The 24,348-nt window shown below is 43.8% G+C and overlaps 1 protein-coding gene across 5 annotated transcripts in view; it reads left to right on the top strand.

Annotated features, from left to right (window-relative positions):
- The first annotated feature begins 1,081 nt into the window (after positions 1–1,081).
- pikfyve (phosphoinositide kinase, FYVE finger containing) overlaps positions 1,082–24,348 on the top strand; it is a 121,940-nt gene continuing 98,673 nt past the window's right edge. For 4 of the 5 annotated variants that reach the window (XM_080198392.1, XM_080198394.1, XM_080198393.1 and 1 more), the window contains exons 1-2: positions 1,082–1,238; positions 23,228–23,408. In XM_080198392.1, the coding sequence (XP_080054518.1) occupies positions 23,237–23,408 (172 nt within the window). In that variant the 5' untranslated portion in view covers positions 1,082–1,238; positions 23,228–23,236. Of the gene's footprint in view, positions 1,239–8,424; positions 8,508–23,227; positions 23,409–24,348 lie in introns of those variants that run through there. The other variant, XM_080198391.1, reaches the window with a different exon arrangement.

Raw genomic sequence — 24,348 nt, 5'->3', positions numbered from 1 at the left:
AACTCTCTAATCAGAATCCGGACAGTCTGAAATTAAGCCAAAACACCCTACATTGGGGGGGAGGGGATGGTGTTGGAGGATAGTGCCTGGGTGGGATTGTGGTTGGTGCAGACTTGATGGGCCAAGTGGTGTCCTTCTGCACTGTAGGATTCTATGATGTGGAGATACTGGCGTTGGACTGGGGTAAACACAGTAAGAAGTCTTCTACACAGGATCTGCACGTTTTCCTTCTGACTGTGTGGGTTTCCTCCCATAGTCCAGAAGATGTGTTGGTTAGGAGTATTGGCTATGCTAAATTCTCCCTCAGTGAACCTGAACAGGTACCACAGTGTGATTACTAGGGGATTTTCACAGTAACTTCATTGCAGTGTTAATATAAGCCTCCTTAGAATCAATAGAATCCCTTTGGTGCAGAAAAAAGCCATTCAGCCCAGCAAGCCTGCACACAACAATCCCACCCAGGCCCTACCTCATTAAGCTCACATATTTATCTGAAGGGGCAACTACTGACACTAATAAATAAACATAACTTTTAGTTGCATTTTAGATAGCTGCTGGAAAATCTATCCCATTATTCAAGGCTGAATTAAAATCATCACCGACAATTTAGGCGCTTCTTCCCTATACGGAGGTACAGGAAAATCCCACTCGAGTACTTGGTGCGCTTCAGTTTATCCCATTGACCAGGTTGGGGCGGGGTGAGGCGAGAGAGGGGCAAGCCCCGGCTGGGGCGGGGCGACAGAGAGCCAGTCCAGGCTGGGGCGCAGGGAAAGAGGGGCAGCCCCGGCTGGGGCGGGGCGAGAGAGAGAGGCAACCCCGGCTCGGGCGAGGCGAAGCAAGGGAGAAGCAGACCGGACGCTGCTGGACACACGCGCACGCTGACGATAACCGGTTTGGAGATGCGTACGCTGCTGTGTGGGGCGCGCACGCTGCTGCCGGGACGTGGGCGTGGGGGCGCGCACGCTGCTGCCGGGGCGGCGGGGGTGGGGGGCGCGCACGCTGCTGCCGGGACGTGGGGGTGGGCGCGCACGCTGCTGCCGGGACGTGGGGGTGGGCGCGCACGCTGCTGCCGGGGCGACGTTGCCGGTGGCCTGTCACCGGGTGTGCAACGGTTGATGTTGCCGTGAGGAGGGTTGAGCTGCTGTGATGTTGTGAATGAGCGGTTCCCGGGGGAGGGGGCCGGCAGCAGGAGGAGGGCAGCGGCCGCTCTCTCTGGGTGGGTGTGGAGCTGCTGAGAGGTGAGTGCCGGCGGAAGAGCCCCGGGGGCCGCTCAGGCCTCAGGATGTCAGTGTGTTTTCATCACCATCACCCTGTCTGCCTCCCGATGGGGGGGGAGGCAGCGGGCAACCCCCCTTCCCCCCCCTCCCCCGCCGGTCTGCAGGCGGGTCAGGGTCTGGGGCTGTGTGTTTACCATTACTGATAGCTGTTCAATAAGTTTGTTTATGTTGGCTTCCCTTCATGTGTGTGAGGATGAGGTGACTGAGCTCAGTCTCATGATCAGTTCCTGATCTCGCTGTTTGCTGCCAGTGGTGGATTTTTTTTTAAAAGGCGGGGTACTTGTACCACTTTCCAGCTCGAATTCAGCTCATTTTTATCCGCTGTTTTAATGCAACTGTTGCCCAGTGATCATCCGTAACCTTCAGGCTGATGCGCAGATGGCCAAAGCTGAGCACAAAAGGCTTTGAAGCCCTTTGGTAGTCGCCGCCCACTGAGGTGTTTATGAGGGAGTGTGCCACCTTAAACACAAACTTTATATATACAGCAAGCTGCCAACCAAACGCCTCTCAGATTTTTACATTTCGGATATGTTTGTGAGGCAAGAGCAGCCATTCCGAAACATCCAAAATCCAAACAGGAATAATCATTTTTAAAAAAACTCTGTGTACATATAACTTTCTTGCCTGGGCTTTGGTCCAGATTTCCCAGATTCATGGCATGATCCACAGACCATAGTTTTGGACACTTGCGCATGTTGTCTCCAGCGTCAGTGAAGACTGGTGTATTTTTGCATATTACAGTTTTTGTTTTGTAATGGAGACACTTTGTGCCAGAGTTGAAATAGTGGACAGGATTTGCTGCTGTTCTGAGAAAATGCTATCCTGATGTGTAGAACTACAGCCAACTAAGAATTGGGAAATAAAGTAATCCAAAATTTAGAGTAGGGGACAAGGACAAATGACTAGACTAGGGATGGTGGTGGCGGCACTCCTCACAACAACTTCATCTTCTGCTCCTCCCATTGCTACATCTTATATAGGCTGTAATATGCCCTAGGCTTCCAGAAGAATGATTATGCTCACGACACAAAACTTAAAGTTATGTGAATTTAAGATAAAAATTGAAATAGGCTAAAAAAACTGTCAAATGTGTAGCTTGATCAAGGGGTGGTGGAGTGAGGGTGGAAGCAATGAGTGTTTCATCTATTGACGCTTGCTTGGACCATTACTGTTTTCAAATTACATTAATAGCTTAGATTTGGAAATTCATCAGGTCAGTTTACATGTATTTCTAAAATGTGGCGAGGGACAGGTGAGTTCATTAAGAGAGAAAGGATCTGAAAAAAGTAAAATGAATAAAATCTATGTTGACAGGTGAAGGAAATTTCATAGAATCATTGGCCTCCTTCTGCACGGTAAGGATTCATTCGGCCTCCGAGCCTGCACTAATAACAATCCCACCAGGCCCTATCCCTGTAACTCCACGTATTTACCCTGCTGATCCCCCTGAAGCTAAGGAGCAATTTACCATGGCCAACCAACCTAACCTGTACATCTTTGGCGTGTGGGAGGAAACTGGAGCACCCAGGGGAAATCCATGCAAACACAGGGAAATGTGCAAACTCCAGACAGATAGTCATACAAGACCGGATCAAACCCGATCCATGGCGCTTTGAGGCAGCAGAACTAACCACTGTAATCGTGCCAAAATTGCTGACGTACATGATTTTGGACTAATTAGAGGTATGTTGAAAGAAATTTAGTGGTGTCAGATCCATTGCTTAAACCTTCTATGGCTGCTGCTTTTCCCAGAACTAATTTTTAGCAATAATATTGTGATTCAGCCTTAATTTCAGGGTTTTTTTCAAAGTTTGACTGAACCACATGTTCAGCCAATTATACTTGTGGTGCTTCCTTAGATTGTTATTGTTCGTCCGTCGTTGTTGATGAGGACCTCGACACCATTGGCTATTTTGAGGCTGGATGCAATGTGTCCGAAGATGACTGATCAGGCCAATTTGAGCACGGAATGTCCTGGCACATATTGGACAGACTTGTGTAGGCAGTGTAGTTGTTGCGCTGGTGGCTCTGGACTTGTGCAGCTCGTGCTTCAGCAATGCACCTTGCTCCATAAGCTTGATGGCCCTTGTGGATGCCAGATAGCGTGGTTTTGTGCCAGTGTTTCCCAAGTGGTTGTGTCTATGTCAAGCAACTTCAGGGAGGCCTTGAGTGTGTCTTTGTAATGTTTCTTCTGCCCTCCATGCGAGCATCTTCCAGCAGAGAGTTCCCCAAAAAGGAGCTGCTTGGGTATGCGCTCGTCTGGCATATGGATGACATGCCCTGCCCACCTGGTCTGCAATTCCATCAGCAGTGTGTGAACTGATGATAGACTTGCTCTAGAGAGAACTTCGGTGTCTGGTACTTTGTCTTGTCATCTGATGTGTAATATTCTGCGAAGACAAGTCATGTGGAAATGATTGAGCTGTCTTGCATGCCTTTGATACGCAGTCCACGTTTCACAGGGATACAGGAGGGTAGTGCCAAGATAAGTGAACTGGTCCACTGCCTATACGTTCTGCCCTTTGATTATGGGTTCTGTGTACAGTGCATGAGGAGCAGGCTGGTGCATGACTTCGGTCTTTTTAATGTTGATGGTGAGTCCAAAGTTGTCACAAGCCGTGGAAAATTTGTCCATACGGACTTGCATCTCTGGCTCTGAGCCAGTATACAAGGTGCAGTCATTGGCAAAGAGGAAATCTCTCAGAACAGTCTCCTTCACTTTGGTAGTAGCTTGAAGTTTCCTCAAGTTGAAAAGCTTCCCATCCACTCTGTACATGAGGCTGATTCCAGCAACACTGTCCTGGAAGGCACCATTCAACATGGCAGTAAACATCATGCTCAACAGTGTGGGTGTGAGTACACAGCCCTGTTTGACACCATTAGTCATGATGTGGGTATGCCGGCGTTGGACTGGCGTAAACACAGTAAAAAGTCTGACAACACCAGGTTTTAGTCCAACCTATTTATTTGATAATATTCTCACAAGCTTTCGAGGGGTTACCCTCTTCCTCGAAAGCTTGTGAGAATATTATCAAATAAATAGGTTGGACTAAAACCTGGTGTTGTCAGACTTTTTACTGTGACACCATTAGTGACAGGGAATGCCTCCAGAGGATTCTCCACCATCTAGTACTTTGGCCATCATGGAACTGGTGTACCATCTAAATGAATTTGGGGAGCAGCCGAACTTTGACATGATCCTCCACAGGTCTTGTCAGCTTAGTGTTGAAGACTTTCACGAGGTCAACAATGGTTGTGTAGAGCTCGCGATTCTGCTCCTGACACTTCTGAAGTTAGCGTGCAGCAAATATCATGCCAGTAGTCCTGTGACCTTTGCGGAAGCCATACTGTGACTCTGGAAGTAGGCCCAGCTCCAGATGAGTGACCAGACGATTTAGTAGGACTCTTGTGAGGGGTTTTCCTGTGATGGAGAGCAGCGAGATTCCTTGATAGTTGTCGCATACTTGCCGATTGACCACCTTCTTGTAGAGGTGTACGATGGAAGCATCTTAAAGTTCCTGAGGAATGGATCTTTTATTCCAAAGGGCATGGAACAACTCGGTGAGCTTCTCGATAAGTACAGGACCAGCAGCTTTGTAGATCTCTGGGGCTTTGCCACTGGATAGCTGGCTGACAGTTTTTGTGACTTTGGTTCCTACCGGTGGGTCATCCATGGCGCTGTTGATATCGACCTGGGGAATCCTGTCTATTGATTCATCGTTAATAGATGACAGTCGGTTGAGGACGGCTTCAAAGTGTTCAGCCCATCTCTGCAGGATCTGAGCTTTCTCTGTAATGAGAGTTGTACCATCAGTACTCAGGAGAGGGGAGCTCCCAAAGGATTGAGGTCTGTAGAGAGTGTTGAGGGCTTCATAGAACCATTTCAAGTCATTTCTGTCAGCGTATCCCTGTATTTCATCTGCCTTGGTGCTCAGCCAGGCATCCTGCATTTTACGCAGTTTATTTTACACGAGCGGTGGTAGAAGCATTTTTCTTGGCAGCTGAAGGTAGGTCATTCTGACAGGTCCGATGAAGACGGTGCTTTTCAACAAGTAGAGCCTGTATCTCCTCATCATTCTCATTGAACCAATGATGCTGCTTGCAGGTAGAGGGTCCGAGCATCTTCAGCGCAGATGGATGGATAGCATCCCTGAAGCATTCCCAGTCATCCTCAGCGCTGCCTGCGAGGTGTAGGTCAGCAAGCTTGATTTCTAAGTCTTCAGCCAGTGCTGAAACTATGTTGGGGTTCTTTAGCTTGGCCGCATTGATTCTTTTCATTACCTTGCTTTCTTGTGGTCGCCTCTTGGGTCTGGTGTGGAGCCTCGTTTTGGAGACAATGAGCCTGTGATCTGTCCAGCAGTCAGTACCACACATGATTTTGGTCAGTCTGACATCCTGCCTGTCTTTTCTCCTGATAATGACATAGTCCACTAAGAAGCCAATACTTAGTGCAGGGCTGCATCCAGGAGGTCTTGTTACGGGTAGGCAGACGGAAAGTTGTGTTGGTGATGAGAAGGTCGTGTGCTGCATAGGCCTTCATTAAGACCTGTTATACTTGCCCACTCCATGCCTCCCAACAGCTTCGACAAGCCGGCTCAACCAGGTGAGGGTAGCTGACAGGTCTCAACCCTCTGAGGTGTTTATCCCAGCATGTGAAGACAGACATCGGCGGATTGAGCAGATTGCAGAGTCACACCCTATTCTTGCATTGAAATCGTCAGCTTGTCAGTATTGTTCACTGATGATAATAAGGTGTCGAGTTCTTTTTAGAACTTGTCTTTCATCTCATCCGGGTTGTTCATTGTGGGAGCATAGGTGCTGATCAGGGTGGTTTGACTTCTGTACAGCTTCCGCTACAGAAATGTCATAAGCCGGTCGTTCACACCCTTGGGTAGACTAGCAAGTTTCCGAACAAGGTGACTACTGACGGCGATTCCCACTCCAGCATCACGACGCTTGTTACTGCTGCGACTGCTCCAGAAAAAAGTGTATCCGCCTCCAGTTTCAGACAACTGACCTACGTTGGCAAGATGAGTTTCATGCAGGGCTGCAATGTCAATGTTGTATCTTGCAAGCTGTCTGGCAACTAAGGCAATTCTTCTCTCTGTCCTGTCTGCTGTAGGGTCGTCCAGATGCATGCGCACGTTCCAAGTGCCAGTGATGAGTGGTGTCACCTTGTGTTTTATTTTGTTTGTTCAACTGCAAGATGGGATCACCACCACCCGCGGTAAACTGGCCAGGGTGTAGTGAAGCAGGCATTGTTTCGGGCACCCTCATTCCACAGAGGTGAGCAGTGCATTCCTGAAGAGGACTGCTCAGTCACTCAGGTAGACGCCAAGTTTCACTGCTGCTTCGGTCAGCGGAGATCCACCATTAGACCTGAGCCGCAGGTCCGTGATTACAGCTCTCAATGTATTCGCACCTGCTGCTTCGTCGCTCACCCACTGCCACAGGACTTCAAAGGTTGAACAGGATGATGACAATGATGGTGTCGAGAGTAGAGCTTGATTTATATTAAAGTGAGGGAGAGTTGCGCAGTGTTAGCTTCACTCTTTCTTCCCAATTCCCATCTCGATCCAGTGGCAAGACCTCCAGTCACAATGGCTGGAGGTGGGACTAGCCGCAGTGGATGACCAGGGCGTCTTCTGTACCTTGTCCTGCTCTTCACGTTCCATGACGCTTGCAGACACCATCTTCTTGACCTTTGGACCTTCCATTGGTCTCGTCTGCTCAATCCGCCAGACTCTGTCTTCACGTGCTGGGAAAGACATCTCCCTATCTCACCGAGGGTTGAGACCCGTTGGCTACCCTCACCTGGTTTAGCTGGCTTGTCGAAGCTGTTGCTCGGGTTGTGGCTGCTGTTGCATGCAAACAGCTATGGGGAGCCACTGGTGAGAGCTGAGTGCCAGGTGGGGACAGAGGGTGGACAAACCACCCTGAAAAGGATGCGACATGTTCCCCCACCAGAGGTACTACCCTCCCTGACACCCCATACACCTCTTCCTTAAGTTAGGAATGCATTGTAGAACTGTTCACTAGTTAGTGACTTTGGGGCAATCCAGCATTGCTAATATTGGTCTAATCAACATAGGCATATTCAATTAGCATGGAAAATTATATTATAAAATTGGTAGTGTATAAATTTTGAGGATGGAATGTTATATCCATCCAGCACTCTGATCAGACTGCTGTTAAATATTGTAACTGCTTTTATAAATTAATCAGTGGGACATGGGTGTTGCTGACTGGCCAGTATTTATTGCCCATTCCTAGTTGCCGTTGGAAGGTAGTTGTGAATCAACCACATTGCTGTGGATCTGAAGTTACATTTAGGCCAGAGTCACCATTCTAAGAAACCTGGATGCTGCAATAGTTGTTTCTTCTAATAGTTGTGTTAAAGTGGGTCAAATCATCATCTTTATTAATATATAACTCACAGTTTGACACTTCGGTTCCCGTCTGTTAATTGACACTGTAAGTGATGAAGCTACTGAAAAATCTTAATAAAATGTTCATCTAATTTATTTTCCATATTCAGCAAGAATTCATGTACACAAGTGTCTTATGATGCCTTACAATTTATTATATAAGAAATTGAATGTACTTGGAACAGTAGAAATTTTAAGCGTTTACAAATCTTCAACTTTTAGGAGCTTTATTTGTAACACTGCAAATATGACTTTTCTGATTTAAGAAAATGCTTTTACGGATTTCCCTACCATGTTCACTGGAGAACTATTAAACAAAAGCATATGATTAATATTTCATTAATAATTGTTTCCATCACCTGTTATTGATGAAAACATCACTACTGCTGTGATTGGTTATTCAGGAATTTGACAAAATTTTCAAATAGTGTAGATATATAAATGCATCAAATGAGGTGAGATGATTTTAAACTATTTTGGCGTCATTAATACCCTAATCCTTTTAAAAATTATACCTCGTTTGATAAAGCACTCCTTTGGTCCCTTTTCCTGCCTTACCATGTGCAAATTACAATTCATTTAGACTGCTGTGACCTTTTGTCCTCGCCATACTGTGTCCAGCATTCCCAATATCTTGTCCTCGCTAACTTCCACTGACTGTCTCTTCAAATTAAACTCAGAATTTCTGTCTTTGTTTTCAGATTTCTCTAAGGCTATGGCTTAACCTAAATAAGAAATACACAAAACATCAGTAAAGCATGGAAATTTGAAACTGCAGAAACAGCATCTCTGGATACAACAGGTGATTGACACATGTTTCCAGGATTTTCTGTTTCTGATCTTGACCTAATCTACATTGGTATCCTTCAATCATATGCAACCTCTGCATCAAAGTATATGTTTTAGTTCATTCTTCTCTCTCTCACTCTGCACCATCAGTAACTGCTCCTTCAGTTACAATGCCATTGATCACCTAACTAGCTTGCTATACCAGTTTCATCATTTCATTCAAAACCTATAACATTTCTTTTACCCATGTTTTCCATTTTATCCTCCAGCTTATAGAATTCTGAGACACTTTTCCATATATGGCAAATACAAAAGAGCATGAGTTGTTTAACACCATGTAATGACTTCTGTGCATAGTAAGTTACCATAACTATGGCTGACTATATTATGTTTTGAATTTTACAACTTGACTTACCTAACAGTTTGTCTGGGATTAGTAAAAATCCTTAACCAGTACAACTACTTAGAGCAAGAGGCTGTCCATAGCTGGGTGGAAGGTTGGGGTGGTCGTTGGGATCCAATAATTAGCGGGGGCAAATAAGGCCATAAGACATAGGAGCAGAATTAGGCCACTTGGCCTATTGAGTGTGCTCTGCCATTCAATCATGGCTGATATTTTTTTTCATCCCCATTCTCCTGCCTTTTTTCCATAACCCATGATCTTCTTATTAATCAAGAACCTATCAATCTCTGTCTTAAAGAGACTCAATGACCTGGCCTCCACAGCCTTCTGCGGCAGAGTTCCACAGGTTCACCACTCTGGCTGAAGAAATTCCTCCTCATCTCTGTTTTAAAGAATCGTCCCTTTAGCCTGAGGTTGTGCCCTCTCGTTCTAGTTTTTCCTACTAGTGGAAACATCCTCTCCACGTCCCCTCTATCCAGGCCTCGCAGTATCCTGTAAGTCTCAATAAGATCCCCGTCATTCTTCCAAAGTCCAACAAGTACAGACCCAGAGTCCTCAAATGTTCCTCATGTGACAAGCTCTTAATTCCAGGGATCATTCTTGTGAATCTCCTCTGCAACCTTCCCAAGGTCAGCACATTCTCTCTTAGATTTGGGGCCCAACGCTGCTCACAATACTCCAAATGGGGTCTGACCAGAGCCTTATACAGACTTAGAAGTACATCCTTGCTCTTGTATCCCAGCCCTCTTGGCATGAATGCTAACATTGCATTGCCTTCCTAACTGGTGACTAAACCTGTGCATTAACCTCAGGAGAATCTTGAACAAGGACTCCCAAGTCCTTTTGTGTTTCTGATTTCCTAAGCATTTTCCCATTAGAAAATGGTCTGTGCCTCCATTCCTCCTTCCAAAGTGCATAACCTTACACTTTTCCACATTGTATTCCATCTGCCACTTCTTTGCCCGCTCTCCTAACCTGTCCAAATCCTTCTGCAGCCCCCCAATTCCTCAATACTGTCCCCTTTACATATCTTTGTATCATCTGCAAAAGTTTGCAACAGTGCCTTCAGTTCCTTCCTCCAAACTGTTAATATATCTTGTGAAAAGTTGTGGTCCCTGCACTGACCCCTGAGGCACACCGCTAGTCACCGGCTGCCATCCTGAAAAAGACCTCTTTATCCCCACTCTGCCTTCTGCCAGTCAGCCAATCCTCTATCCATGCTAGGATCTTACCCTTAACACCATGGACACTTAACTTATTTAACAGTCTCCTATGTTGCACCTTGTCAAAGGCCTTCTGGAAATCTAACTAAATCACGTTCGCTGGTTCTCCTTTATCTAACTTCCTTGTTACCTTCTCAAAGAACTCTTAACAGATTTGTCAGACATGACCTCCCCTTAAGAAAACCGTGCTGACTTGGTTCTATTTTATCATGCACTTCCAAGTACTCTGTGATCTCATCTGTAATAATGGATTCTAAAATCTTGCCAATGACCGAAGTCAGGCTAACTGGCCTATAATTTCCCATCTACTGCTTTCCTCCCTTCTTAAACAGTCATATTATATTAGTTACTTTCCAGTTCTTTAGTACCCCCCTGCCTCCAGTGATTCCTGAAAGATCACCACCAATGCCTCCACAATTTCCTCTGCTGTGTCTTAGGACCCTGGGGTGTAGTCTATCTGATCCAGATGATTTATCCATCTTCAGACCTTTCAGTTTCCCCAGAACCTTCTCCTTAGTGATGTCCACTACATTCTCTTGTGCCCCCTGATTCTCCTGGAGCTTTTTCATTCCACTGGTGTCTTCCACCATGAAGACTGATGCAAAGTAAGTATTCAGCTCCTCTGCCATTGCTTTGTTTCCTATTATTACTTCTCCAGCCTCATTGTCCAGTGGTCCAATTGCTATTTTTGTCTCTCTCTTACCTTTTATATTGAAAAAGACTCTTTCTATCTTCCCAATCCTCTGAATTCCCACTAATTCTTGACATTTTGTATGCTTTTTCTTTTGCTTTTATGCTATCCTTGAGTTCCCTCCTCAGCCAGAGATGTCTCATCCTCCCTTTAGCATGTTTCCTCTTCCTTGGGATGAATTTCTGTTGAGCCTCCCGAATAACTCTCAAGAACTCCTGCCATTGCTGTTCCACTGTCTTCCCTGCTAGGCTCCTTTTCCAAACTACTCTGGTCAACTCCTCCCTCATGACTTTGTAGTTACCTGTATTTAATTGTAATATTGTTACATCTGACTCCAGCTTTTCTCTCTCAAACTGCAGGCTAAATTCTATCATATCATGGTCACGTGCTCCCTAACGGTTCCTTCCCTAAGCAAGTCTGCCTCATTGCACACCATCAAATCCAGAATTGCCTGTTCCCTAGTACGCTTTGTCACAAGCTGCTCCAAAAAAAACTCTTCCACAAATTCCTTTTCTTGGGACAAATAGCATCATTTGCAATCAGGATTGAGAGCCCCATACCAAAATATGGTACGTTGCCTTCCTCGTGCATCTCAAATATGGTAGAAATGTTATTAGGAGAGGGAGAGAAACAATTCAGTTCATTGTGATCCACTTTGGGACCCAGCAACAATGAATAACTATGTAGGTCTAAATTAAAATGGTATGTGACTTGGAGAAGAATTTGCAGGTTTTGGTGTTCCAAACGCCACCTGCCCTTTTAGGTGGGAAAGATCGTGGGATTGAAAGGTGCTGTCAGAGTAGCCCTTGCCAATTGCTGCAGCGCATCTTGCAGATACTGCGCACCAGTGGACCCTCTACTTTTGTCTTGGGGAATGCGGTTGATTTGTTTAAGTGCGTGCTGGCCCTCTGCAGAGCAGTCTGGTCAATTTCACTCCCTTGCTTGATCCCCATAACTCTGCAGTTATTTATTTCAATTGCCTGTCAATTTTCTTTTGAAATCATTGATTCCACTTCCACCCTCATGGCCAGTGAGTTCCAGGTCATTGCTCCTCTTTGCGTAAAAAAAATTCTTCCTCACCTTTCCCCAAATGTTTTGCCCAGAACCTGAAATCTGTGTCCTCTTTGTATATCAGCTCATGGGAACAGCTTTCCCCTGTCCACCTTCTCCAAACCTGTGAGTATTGTGCACCTCTTTCAAATCTCCTTTCAATCTCCCTGCTTCAAGGAGAACAACTCTAACTTTTTCAATCGTAACTAAAATCCCCCGTCAGCGGGACCGTTCTGGTAAATATTTTCTGCACCATCTCAAGGACCTCCACATCCTTCCTAAAGTGTTGTGACCAGAACTAGATTGAATACTCCTGTTGGAGCATAACCAAAGCTTTTTTTAAAGTTCAGCATAACTTATCCCTACAATGCAGAAGGAGACCTGATTCTCCAATAGCACATCTTAACCAGGATCCTCACCACCCAATCCCTGTTAACCCAATGCAGTTACCTTGCTAATCCTCCTAACATCTTGGGACGCTAAGGGGCAATTTACCCTGGCCAATCCTGCACATCTTTATACTGTGGAAGCCCATGCAAATATGGGGAGAATTGCAAAGGCCATACAATCACCCAAGGTTGGAATTGAACCCAGGTCCGTTGCACTGTGAGGCAGCAGTGTTAACCACCGTTCTGCCTACTTGCCAACATGCCACCCATTTCCCTGCTTTTCTAATTAATGCCTCAATTTTCTTGAAGTCCAGGGACCCATATGTTTTGTTAACCAATGAAAAGTTAGGTATCCAGGTATGTCAATCATTAAAATGTTACAAACAGGTACAGAAAATAATTACAGGTATAATTACATGTCTATCTTTACATTAAAGGGCTGTAATACATGGGTAGAATTCATGCTTCAGGGATACAAAATCCTGGTTAGACCACTCCTGGAATATTGTGAGCAATTCTGTACACCATACTCTTAGGGAGGATATATTGGCCTTGGAGGGAATGCTGTGTAGACTTATCAGATGGTTTCTGGACTCTGAGGAAAACATTCAGATTTGTAACCAGGAATAGGCCAGTCCAAGCTTCACGCCTGCTCTGCCATTCTATAAGATCATGGACTCTTTCCTGTCTTTGCCCCATAAACTTTGGCTCATTTGCCTATCAAAAATCTAACGCGGTCTTGAATAAATTCAATGATCTGGTCCCCAATACTTTCTGGGAAGAGAATTCCACAGATTTAACAATCCTCAGAGGAAAAACTCCTCCTTGTCTCATTCTAATCCTGCCACAAGTGAAAACATGCTCTTGGTATTCTATCAAGTCCCCTCAGGTTCATATATGTTTCAATAAGATCACCTCTCATTCTTCTAAACTCCAATAGATATACGCCCCATCTGGAGCCTTTCTTCATAACATAATCTCTTCATCCCAGGAATGACTCAAGTGAACCTTCTCTGTCCTGCTTCTAATGCAATTATATCTTTTTCAAATAAGGCCATCAAAGTTGTACACATTACTCTAAAGCCCTGCACAGTTAAATTTCCAGGAGTGATTATAACGTATTAGAGTTGTATTCTAAGGAATTTAGAAGATTCTGGGGTGACTTGATCAATATTTTAAGGAGAACAAATAGGGTAAATAGAGATAAACTATTTCTGCTGGTTGGCTGGGAAGTCTTGGGTTAGGTGGCATCGTCTAAAAAAAATAGACACCTTTGAGGGGTGAAATTAAAGATAGCTTTCATATGCAATGTGTGCCAGAAGTTTGGGATCCACTTCTTCAAATGGCAATTGATGCAAGATTGGTGAATTCTAAACCAAGATTGATAGATTTATGTTGAAGAATTTGGGGCAAGAAGGGTAAGTATCAATCCTGTTCTCATTGAATGGTTGGACAGGCTCAAGGACTTAAATGTTCCTGTTATGAAACTTCTGACAGCCAGTTGATAAAAAAGGAGTCAGTCTCTACTCACTTTCAGACTTATTTTCAAAGTGAAGCACGGCACAGTGATAGCACTTCTGCCTCACTGCACCAGGGACCCAGGTTCAATTCCGGCTTCAAGTGACTATGTGTGGAGTTTGCATGTTCTCCCTGTGCCTGCGTGAGTTTCCTCCAGGTGCTCCGGTTTCCTCCCACAGTCCAGAGATGTGCGGGTTAGGTTGATTGGCCGTGCTAAATTGCCCCTTAGTGTCAGGGGGAGGATCATGGATAAATACATGGGGTTACGGGAAGAGAGCCTGGGTGTGATTGTGGTCAGTGTGGACATGATGGGTCGAATGGCCGCCTTCTGCACGGTAGGGATTCTATTCTATGATGAACTGTCAAATATATAGTTTTAACTCTACGATCCACAGTAGTGTCAGTAACTGTTCAGTTATATGCTCTTTTTGAACCAATAAAGCAAAATAACCAACTAAATTAATTGACTTGACAGCCCTTTAAAGGGGCAATGTAACAAAAAGCAAAACTTTCAAAGTTAACTTATTGAAACAAATCAAAATGGTGTTTCCAAGACTGTTAATGCAGTTCAGCCACTCCATTGCCCACCAGTTGTGGAAAGTCTCAAGTGTAGCATCGGAGGCAGAGAGTGGGGATTAATGGGTGCTATTCGGATTGGTGGTTGGTGACTAGTGGAGTGCCCCAGGGGTTGGTGCTGGGGCCTCAGCTATTTACCATTTATATAGATGATCTGGAGGAGGGAACCAAGTGTATGGTGTCAAAATTTGCTGATGACACCAAGATTGGTGGAACGGCAAATTGCGCGGAGGGTGTGGAGAGTCTGCAGAAGGATCTAGATAGGCTGGGCGACTGGGCCAGGAACTGGCAAATGGAATTTAATGTTGGCAAGTGCGAGGTGGTCCACTTTGGTAGGAATAATGGTAGGAAGGACTATTACTTACATGGCGAAAAACTGCAGCATGCGACAGTGCAGAGGGACCTCGGGGTCCTTGTGCATGAGTCGCAAAAACCCAGCCTGCAGGTGCAGCAGGTGGTCAGGAAGGCGAATGGGATGCTGGCCTTCATAGCGAGGGGGATTGAATATAAAAGTAGGGAGGTCTTGCTGCGGCTGTATAGGGCATTGGTGAGGCCGCAGCTGGAGTACTGTGTGCAGTTTTGGTCGCCGTACTTACGCAAGGATATTTTGGCCTTGGAGGGAGTGCGGAGGAGGTTTACTAGGCTGATACCGGAGTTGAGGGGGTTGAGCTATGAGGAGAGGCTGAATAAACTAGGCTTGTACTTGTTAGAGTTTAGAAGAATGAGGGGAGATCTCATTGAGACGTATAAGATGATGAATGGGATGGATAGGATAGAGGTGGAGAGACTCTTCCCGCTCAGAAAGGACAGTAGGACTAGGGGGCACAGCCTCAAGATAAAGGGGGGGTGGTTTAGAACGGAGCTGAGGAGGAACTTCTTCACTCAAAGGGTGGTGAATCTCTGGAATTCTCTGCCCGTTGAGGTGGTGGAGGCTGCTTCGCTAAATATTTTTAAGACGCGGGTTGATGGGTTTTTGATAAGCGAGGGGATTAAGGGTTATTGGGAGAGGGCGGGAATGTGGAACTGAGCCACGACAGATCAGCCATGATCTTATTGAATGGCGGGGCAGGCTCGAAGGGCTAGATGGCCTACTCCTGCTCCTATTTCTTATGTTCTTATGACACCGTGTGCTCCCTCTTCAGGAATATCCAGGCATGAATGTAACCACAGAAGTGGGCAGACAGTCGGGACTATCTAGTTATACATGTTTGAGCACCAATAAAATTAAAGAATGGACAAATTAATCAACTCGGGCACTGTAACAAGACAAAACTTTTAAAATAAACTTAGCAAACCAGATTAAAATGTTATTTTTTGGGCTGATTGCACACACCGCCTCTGTGGTGCCCATTGGTCACAGCAGGCCTCATGCACGCGTAACAGTGAACCTTGCTTGCCCCTGAACTCTAAGTGACATTATCTTTGCGTTGGCTAAATTTCACGCTGACCTGAACTTATTTGTTCAGTCTGAGCGCATGTATATTTAAGAAGTTTGTCACGAAAATCTTTTAGAAAATCATTGTATGATCAGACAAAGTTGACATGGTTTTACAAATGGAAATTGTGTTTGACAAATGTATTAGCTTTTTGAAGTGTAACAAGTGGGGTTAATGAAGGGGAACCAATACATATGGTATACTTCGATTTGATCAGATGCCACACAAGGTTAATATGCAAGACAAGGACTCAATGTATTTAAGTTTGCTTACTGTACTAAGTTAGATGGGAATGTAAACTGTGAGGAGGACACATAGAGGCTGCAAAGAGATATAGGCAGATATGTGGGCAACAAGAAGCCAGATGGAATGTAATGTGGGGAATTGCGTGGTTACTCACTTTGATCATAGAATCAAAGAACAGTTGTAGCTCAGGAGAAGGCCGTTTGGCCTGTCGAGTCCATGAAGGCCCGTTGCAGGTGCAATTCACCCAGTGCTACTGTCCTGTCTTTTCCATGTAGCTCTGTTTGGCTCTTCTTTTCAAATCCAATTCCCTTTTGAATGTCCCGATTGAAATTTCCTCAGCCATACTCAGTACACTTCAGATCTTAGCCACTCACTGCGTAAAAAGTTTTTCCTTATGCCGTTGTTGCTTCTTTTGCCAGTTACCTTAAATTGGTGTACTCTGATTCTGCATGTTTCCACCAAAGGGAATGGATTCTCCCTGTTGTTACAAATGTGAAGTTTTATAAGGTTATTAGTTTTGGGACTGTGTTTAATATAGGATAAAATGGAGAAATGAAGAGTGTCATGTGACCTGAAATCTGCTAACAACAAACTTGAGTGAGTTAATTGTTGAAGATTGAAAGGCAGCCTGGATTGTTTTACTGGGAAGGAGGTACAAAGTGTGTCGTGAAGGCCACCTTGGAGAACGCTTATCCAAAGATCAGAGGCCGAATGCCCGTGACCGCTAAGGTGTTCCCCAACAGGGAGAAAACACTCTTGCCTGGTGACTATTGAGTGGTGTTCATTCCTCCATTGTCATAGCATCTGCATGGTCTCCCCAATGTACCATGCTTCAGGACATCCTTTACTGTATCATGTCAGGTAGACAACATTGGCCGAGTTGCAAGAATATGTACCATGTACCTGGTGGATGGTGTTGTCATGTGAGCCTGCACTGACTCTCGGGAGAATTTAGCATGGCCAGTGCATCTAACTAGCACACCTTTTGGATTGTGATAGGAAAACAGAGCACCTGGAAGAAACCCACGCAGACACGGGGAGAGCTTGCAGACTCTGCACTGACAGTGACTCAATGGACAGCGTTCCAACATGGTTATAAACTTTCTGATGCACCTCTTTAAGTTTGAATAGCTATTGGACCAAAAGTTCATAAACTACTTTAACTGTGCACCTCCAGCCCTCCTCCCCCACCAAATCCCCATCCCCTGTCCACCAGAAATTTTGTACATGCCTCCTATGATGTGGTAGTTTTTTTCTAAGAGTGGAAGCTAGGTGAATGTAGAATTAGCAAGGCATTTCAATTATGCTTTCGTAATATGCAGTCAATATTTTTTGGATTTGAAAGAAAAGTCCATGTGTCTTTGAACTCCACACGCACAAAAGCGCGCACATGTTTTGTTTTTACTAATTGAGTTTGATTAAATATTTTGTCACATCAAATTGGGATTTCATTTTTAATGCATTTTAAAAAGTAACAGAAGTATTCTTTCAAATGCATGTTAAAAATTGATGGCTTTCTTGATTTCAAAGGAATTTACTGGTCTTTGTTTATGGAGAAATTAGCTTTATTCATGCAGCTAATGCACTAAGTATAAATGTTTAGTCCTGTTTTGAAAGTCTTTTGCAAGATTGAACATCTGTTAATTGGTCCCAGCTATTTAACTCCCAATTGGGCTTTTACACATGTGGTTTTGTTGCATTATAATGTCAGACGGAAATGTGTTTTCATTGCATTCACGTTTTATTTTAGCTAAGATTATGAATCAAGGTGACAAGGGACTTTCACAAAGCTGTGAAGTATTCCATTGTTTTATTTAGTAATATAATCTTTGCTGCTACCACATAGATGGCTCCTATTCTCTGCTCTCATTTTTAATTCTGATTGCTTGCCTTCTGGAAATCTGTAAAAATGACATCTGCAGGCACCTTACCTGCCATGTTGATTATTCACTCAAAATTTTCAACTGGCTTCATTGGACATGGCTTGTGATCATAAATCCTTACTGCCTTGCTATGGTCAGCTCTTATTTGTCCAAATGCCCACTTACTTTGTTTCAAATGACAGATTGTAGTAACTTCCTCAGAACTGGTATTGGGCTGAAAGGCCTGTAATTTCTTAGTTATCTCTTCTACCCTTCTTTAAGTTATGGGGTGGTGTAAGCAGTTTTCCAAACTAAGGAGACAATTCCTGATTAGTGTGTTTTGGAAAACTGACATAATGCACCAACAATTTCCTCACCTACTGCTTTTAATATCCTGGGCTGGAAATCATTGGATCCTGGAAGGTTTTAATCTTCAATCTCATCAGTTTCTTGGTCACCATTCTTTGACTTTAATTGTAGTTCCTTTCTTTGAATGTTTTTAGTTTCCTTGTATTCCTGGTACTTCATTGTGTGTGTGTGTCCTCCTACCTGAAACTGTCTTTAAGGGGTCCGTGTTTTCCTTGACATATTTGTAAAAACATGAAGCTTTTACCACTTCATTTGCACTTTTCTGCTGTTCTTTTTGTAGCTGCCCAAGCCTGTGGGATCTTCACTGTTTTATTGCCTTCATATCAATCATTTCTGTTATTTGCTGTGTCTGATATTCCATGTTGATCAAGGTTGTTGGGTTGTTTAATTACAGACATATGTCTTGCCCTTCAGAGGTACAGGTCTTGTATTCTACCAAATTTTTTGACACCTCCTACTGTTCATCAGTAATTTTACCTGTTGATAGTCTGCCCAACCTGTGAGGTAAATTTGTGCTTCATCCCTCCAAAGTCAACCTTGCCTAAATTTAAAACTTTAGCTTGTGATTCTACCTCCTCTTTCTCAACCCTAATGTTGAATTCTATTATGTTATGATCACTGATAGCTGAATGTTCACTTATTGTTAGATTATTTACTAATAAAGGCTACTTGTTCATCATTAAATCTAAGATGGCTTGCTTTCTTGTTGATTCAAGAATTGGTAGCACAATGGTTAGCACTGCTGCTTCACAGTGCTAGGGATCCGGGTTCGATTCCTTGCTTAGTTCACTGTCTGTGTGGAGTTTGCACGTTCTCCCTGTTCCTGTATGGGTTTCCTCTGGATGCTGTGGTTCCCTCCCACATTCTGAAAGACATGCTGGTTAGGTCTATTGATCTGAACGGGTGCCGAACTATGGTGACTAGGGGAACTTCACACTAACTTCATTGCAGCGTTAATGTAAGTCTTGTGACTAATAAATAAACTTTAACTTTAAGAACAATTGTTCCAGAATACTGTCCTAAATGTTGTGAAATAAAATCACTGCCTTTGGTTCTTGTTGTACTGCTTCCCACTGTCTATAGGTGCATAGAAGTCTCCCATTATAACTTCTCTGACCTCTGTGTTTATCTAGCCTAGTATCTAGCGGTCAATAAAACCAAAATCTTGTATCTTTCTCTATTTTTCAATTTTACCCGTAAATCTTTAAATGCCTAGTCCTGTAATAATGTCCCTTGCCAATATGGTTCTCTTTAATCTAATTTTCCTTCCTTTTCTAAAGACATTTCATGAAATACTTTTCTCCCAGTTGTCTTTCCATTTTGTAGACACGTCTCAATGGTGTTATACTCATTGTACTGAATTGGGACTTCTAATGTACTTGCTCTATGTCATATGATATTTACATTATTGGATGAAACCTTTTAATTGGGCAGTAGGCCCCTAACCTGCCCTAGTGCTGTGATGTTTTACATGTATTTTAACTTACCACAACCCTTGTGTCTTTCACTTCTGTTTTTTTTATATTTTGCGATTAAAAGGTTTCCTCATCAGGACACAGCTGAACAATATTGTGCATTTTAGGGGAGATGTCAGTGTTACAACTGCATTGGAGAAAGGTGGCTAGGGGTGTGATTAGTTCTGGAGCACATCTTCAAAATTACTGTCAGGATGTTTTCAGGGCCCAGAGCCTTTGCTGTATTTAATATGTTTTGTTGTTTCTTGATGTCATGTGGAGTGAATTGAATTATCTGCCCATTTGCATCTATAATGGTACTAACCTCAGAAGGAGGCCAAGGTGAATTATCCACTCAGTATTTCCGACTTAAGATGGTTGCAAATTCTTCGGCCTCATCTTTTACACAGATGTGCTCGGTTGCTCCATCATTGAGGCTGAGGATATTTTTGGGGCCCCCTGTTTTGTGACTGTAGCAGTTTTGGTGATCCAGTGCTTTTGGGGTCACTGAACTTTGTCTTTAATATGCTGCTTCTGGCATTCAGCATGCCTTTAGTCCTGTTTGTAGTTTTACTAAGTTGGTATATGCCTCATACTTTGCTCATTGAACCTGGGTTGATCTCCTGGCTTGATGGCAGTAGTAGAGGGAGGGGTATATTAAACCTTTATATTACAGATTGTGGTCATGTACAGTTTCACTGCTGTGTATGTCTCACAGGGCCTCATTGGAGCTCAGCTCTGTTCTGTGTCTTTCCCATTTAGCATCGTGGTAGTGCCACATGACAAGATGGAAGGCATTCCCAGCGTGACGATAGGGCCAAAATCAGATCAAAATCTGATGAGGACAGGAATCTGAGCTAATTTTTTCTTCCCCTAAGATAAGGGCACAGAGTTTAATTTGCAACATCCCTAGCGCCACTCAAACTGAGTCATCAAGCCAGAGATCTTTGCAATCTATTTAGGTTAATCAATCAGTAAATAAACTGTCAGTGTTATTTAGACACACCCACCTTTTTTGTTTTTAATTTGTTTTATTATGTAAGAGTGCAACAATGCTGTGCTTTCATATTACCTGACTGGCTCAGAGTACATTTACTACATTTCAAATACCAAGAACTGTATTTGCACAGATGTCACTGGAGAGTACTGAAAGAAAGGAAGTCTTGCAATCGTCAAGTGCCTTTCATGTCTGGCGGATATCCCAATGCATTTTCTCAATGAAACATTTCAAAGTGTAATACTGTCGGTAATGAGGCAACTAATTTGCATAAAGCATATTTGAGTGGCACAGTGCATAATGGTTAGCACTACTGCCTTAGTGCCAAGGTCCCAGGTTCAATTCTGGCCTCAGGTCACTGTCAGTGTGGAGTTTGCACTTTCTCCCTGTGTCTGCTTGGGTTTCCTTCGTCTTCTCCAGTTTCCTCCCACAGTCCAAAGATGTAAGAATCAGGTGGATTGGCCATGCTAAATTGACCCTAGTGTCAGGAGGATCAGCAGGGTAATGTGTTACAGGAATAGGGCCTGGGTGGGATTGTAGTCAGTACAGATTCGATGGGCCAATGGCTTTCTGCATTGCAGAGATTCTATGAAATTATACTCCCACAAACAGCAATTGTTAATTCCCAGATGATCTGTTTCTGTGATGTTTATTGATGCCATGACATTGGTGATAACTCCCTTGTCCTTTTTCAAAATATTATCATAGGAACTGTCAAAGAACAAAGAAAATTACAGGCCCTTCAGCCCTCCAACCCCGCACTGACCATGCTGCCTGACTTAACTAAAACCCCTGACCTTTCCAGGGACCATATCCCTCTCTTCCCATCCTTTTGTGTATTTGTCAAGACGCCCTTAAAAGTCATTACCATATCCGCTTGCACTACTTCCCCGGCAGCGAGTTCCAGGCACCCACCACTCTCTGTGTAAAAAATCTGCCTTGTACATCTCCTTTAAACCTTGCCTCTTGCACCTTAAACCTATGCTCCCTAGTAATTGACTCTTCCACCCTGGGAAAAAGCTTCTGACTATCTACTCTGTCCATGCCTCTCATAATCTTGTAGACTTCCAACAGTTCTCCCCTCAATCTCCGTCGCTCTAGTGAGAACAAAGCAAGTTTCTTCAACCTCTCATAGTTAATGTTCTCCATACGAGGCAACATCCTGGTAAATCTTTTCTGTACCCTCTCCAATGCCTCCACATCCTTCTAGTAGTGTGGTGACCAGAATTGAACACTATATTCCAAGTGCGGCCTAACTAAGGTTCTATAAAGCTGCAACATGACTTGCCAAGTTTTAAACTCAGTACCCTGGCCAATGAAGACAAGCATGCCTTATGCCTTCTTGACTACCTTCTCCGCTTGCATTGCCATTTTCAGTGACCTCTGTACCTGTAACCCACACCCCTTTGCCTATCAATACTCTTAAGGGTTCTGCCATTTACTGTATATTTCCTATCTGTATTACAGCTTCCAAAATGTATCACCTCACATTTGTCTGGATTAAACTCCATCTGCCATCAATCCTCATCACTATCCACAATCTTTGTGTCGGCTATAAACTTACTAATCGATCCAGTTATGTTTTCCTCCAAATTATTTATATATATATTACAAACAGCAAAGGTCCCAGCGCTGATCCCTGAGGAACACCACTTGTCACAGCTCTCCATTCAGAAACGCATCCTTCCACTGCTATCCTCTGTCTTCTTTGACCGAGCCAGTTTTGTATCCACCTTGCCAGCTTACCTATGATCCCATGCGATTCACCTTCTGCACCAGTCTGCCATGAGGGACTTTGTCAAAGGCCTTACTGACGTCCATATAGACAACATCTACTGCCCCACCCTCATCAATCATCTTTGTCACTTTCTCAAAAAACCCAATCAAGTTCGTGAGACACAACCTCCACTTCACCAAACCATGTTGCCTCTCACTAATACGTCCACTTGTTTCCAAATGGGAATAAATCCTGTCTCGAAGAATCCTCTCCAATAATTTCCCTACCACTGATGTAAGGCTCACAGGCCTGTATTTACCTGGATTATTTTTGCTACCCTTCTTAAACACAGGAACAACATTGGCTCTTCTCCAATCATCTGGGACCTCTGTTTATAAGAAGTCTCACATCACCACGTTAAAGTCCAACAGGTTTATTTGGTAGCCTGTTGGACTTTAACCTGGTGTTGTGAGGCTTCTCACTGTGTCCAACGCTGGCATCTCCATACCGTGAGGTCCCCTTTAGCCAGTGAGGATACAAAGATTCCTCTCAAGGTCTTCAGGTAACAGATGGGGTTTTGATTTAGCATCTCATCTGAAAGCTGGAATTTCTAACCGTGTCATACTCTCTCATTGCACTGGAATATTAATCTAGATTTTAGGCTCAAGTCTCTGGCGTGAAACTTGAATCCATGACTTTCTGAGTCAGAGGTGAGAATACTGCAAACTGAACCATGATTGGCATGGAAGTTGAAAATTTGTTCCATTTTAAATTTTCATGGAGTTTAATATTTTTATTCCAGGTGTTTGGGATGGCAGCAGAGGAAAAGGCCACATCAGCTCTGGATTTTGGGAATGAGCAGTCTCGCTCTCCTGCAAGTCCATCTCACCTCACCCATTTTAAACCACTGACTCCTGATCAAGATGAACCTCCCTTCAGATCGGCCTATAGCTCCTTTGTCAGCCTTTTCCGTTTTAACAAAGGTGAGAAGCATGCATTTTTCTTATAAGCACACTTAAGTGCAAGCAGAAGTCTGTTGATTTGACGAGGCACTGAAAACAATGTGTCCAAGTCTTGAGATTGATTCTAAGCTTCTGCCAATAATCACAAAAATGTGTTTTCTTCCTTTTCAAATGATTGATGTGGCTCCAGTATGGCACAGTGACTTTTACTACATTTTGCACAAGGGTTAGCACCTATATGAGCTTTAGTATATTTACAGTACTGAACAAGAATTATTTCACCCTGGATAGTGTGTCTTCCCATTTCACTTGATTGGAGCCTTGAAGGAAACTTGCACTGCACCTGAGATATCTTTGTTCTTGGGTCAAGCCTATCTAGTATTTCCTGTGTTTGTCAGCCCTAGGCTGTACCTGGCCTGGGGTTTTCCCTGTTCAGACACAGATCCATTTCTCCTGTGGCCACTGCTGTCTAGTTCTCTTCTGGAATCTGCCCTATCCCTGGTCCTGGTTGCTTTACAGCCTAATAATGTGACTGCTGTCTGCAATGTCTACAGTAAATTGAGGGTTGGTAGAAAATTTAATATTGAGACTGGACTTTCTGAATGATGGGGTGGTCAATGAGGTGTTGAGCATCTTCAAAACAAAGGAAGTCAAGTCAACCCACCCCTTATCTCCATGTTGCAGTAGAAGGTGTAGACAAGGAGTGATTGAGTGAGTGGTCAACCATTGGGGTAAGGCATCTTGATGACTAATCATCAGCCTATGACAATAGGAAGAAACTATTTCTTATTTCATCATGCTTTTCAAGGCTAAAGTCAACAGATTGTAGGCTTACTATCTCACATTCTGGTATTGTCTCAGTTACTACAAAAAAAAATGCAGATTCAACATGTGGAATAGTCTTTCAACAAAGTTTCTATATTTTGTTCTTCTTCCAGTCTCTCCCATACTGTATTCAACC

Source organism: Carcharhinus amblyrhynchos, chromosome 11 (assembly GCF_965287045.1).
Source record: "Carcharhinus amblyrhynchos chromosome 11, sCarAmb.v2.hapA, whole genome shotgun sequence".
In the NCBI taxonomy this organism is placed as follows: Eukaryota; Metazoa; Chordata; class Chondrichthyes; order Carcharhiniformes; family Carcharhinidae; genus Carcharhinus; species Carcharhinus amblyrhynchos.
This window is presented reverse-complemented; position numbering and strand designations above follow the sequence as displayed.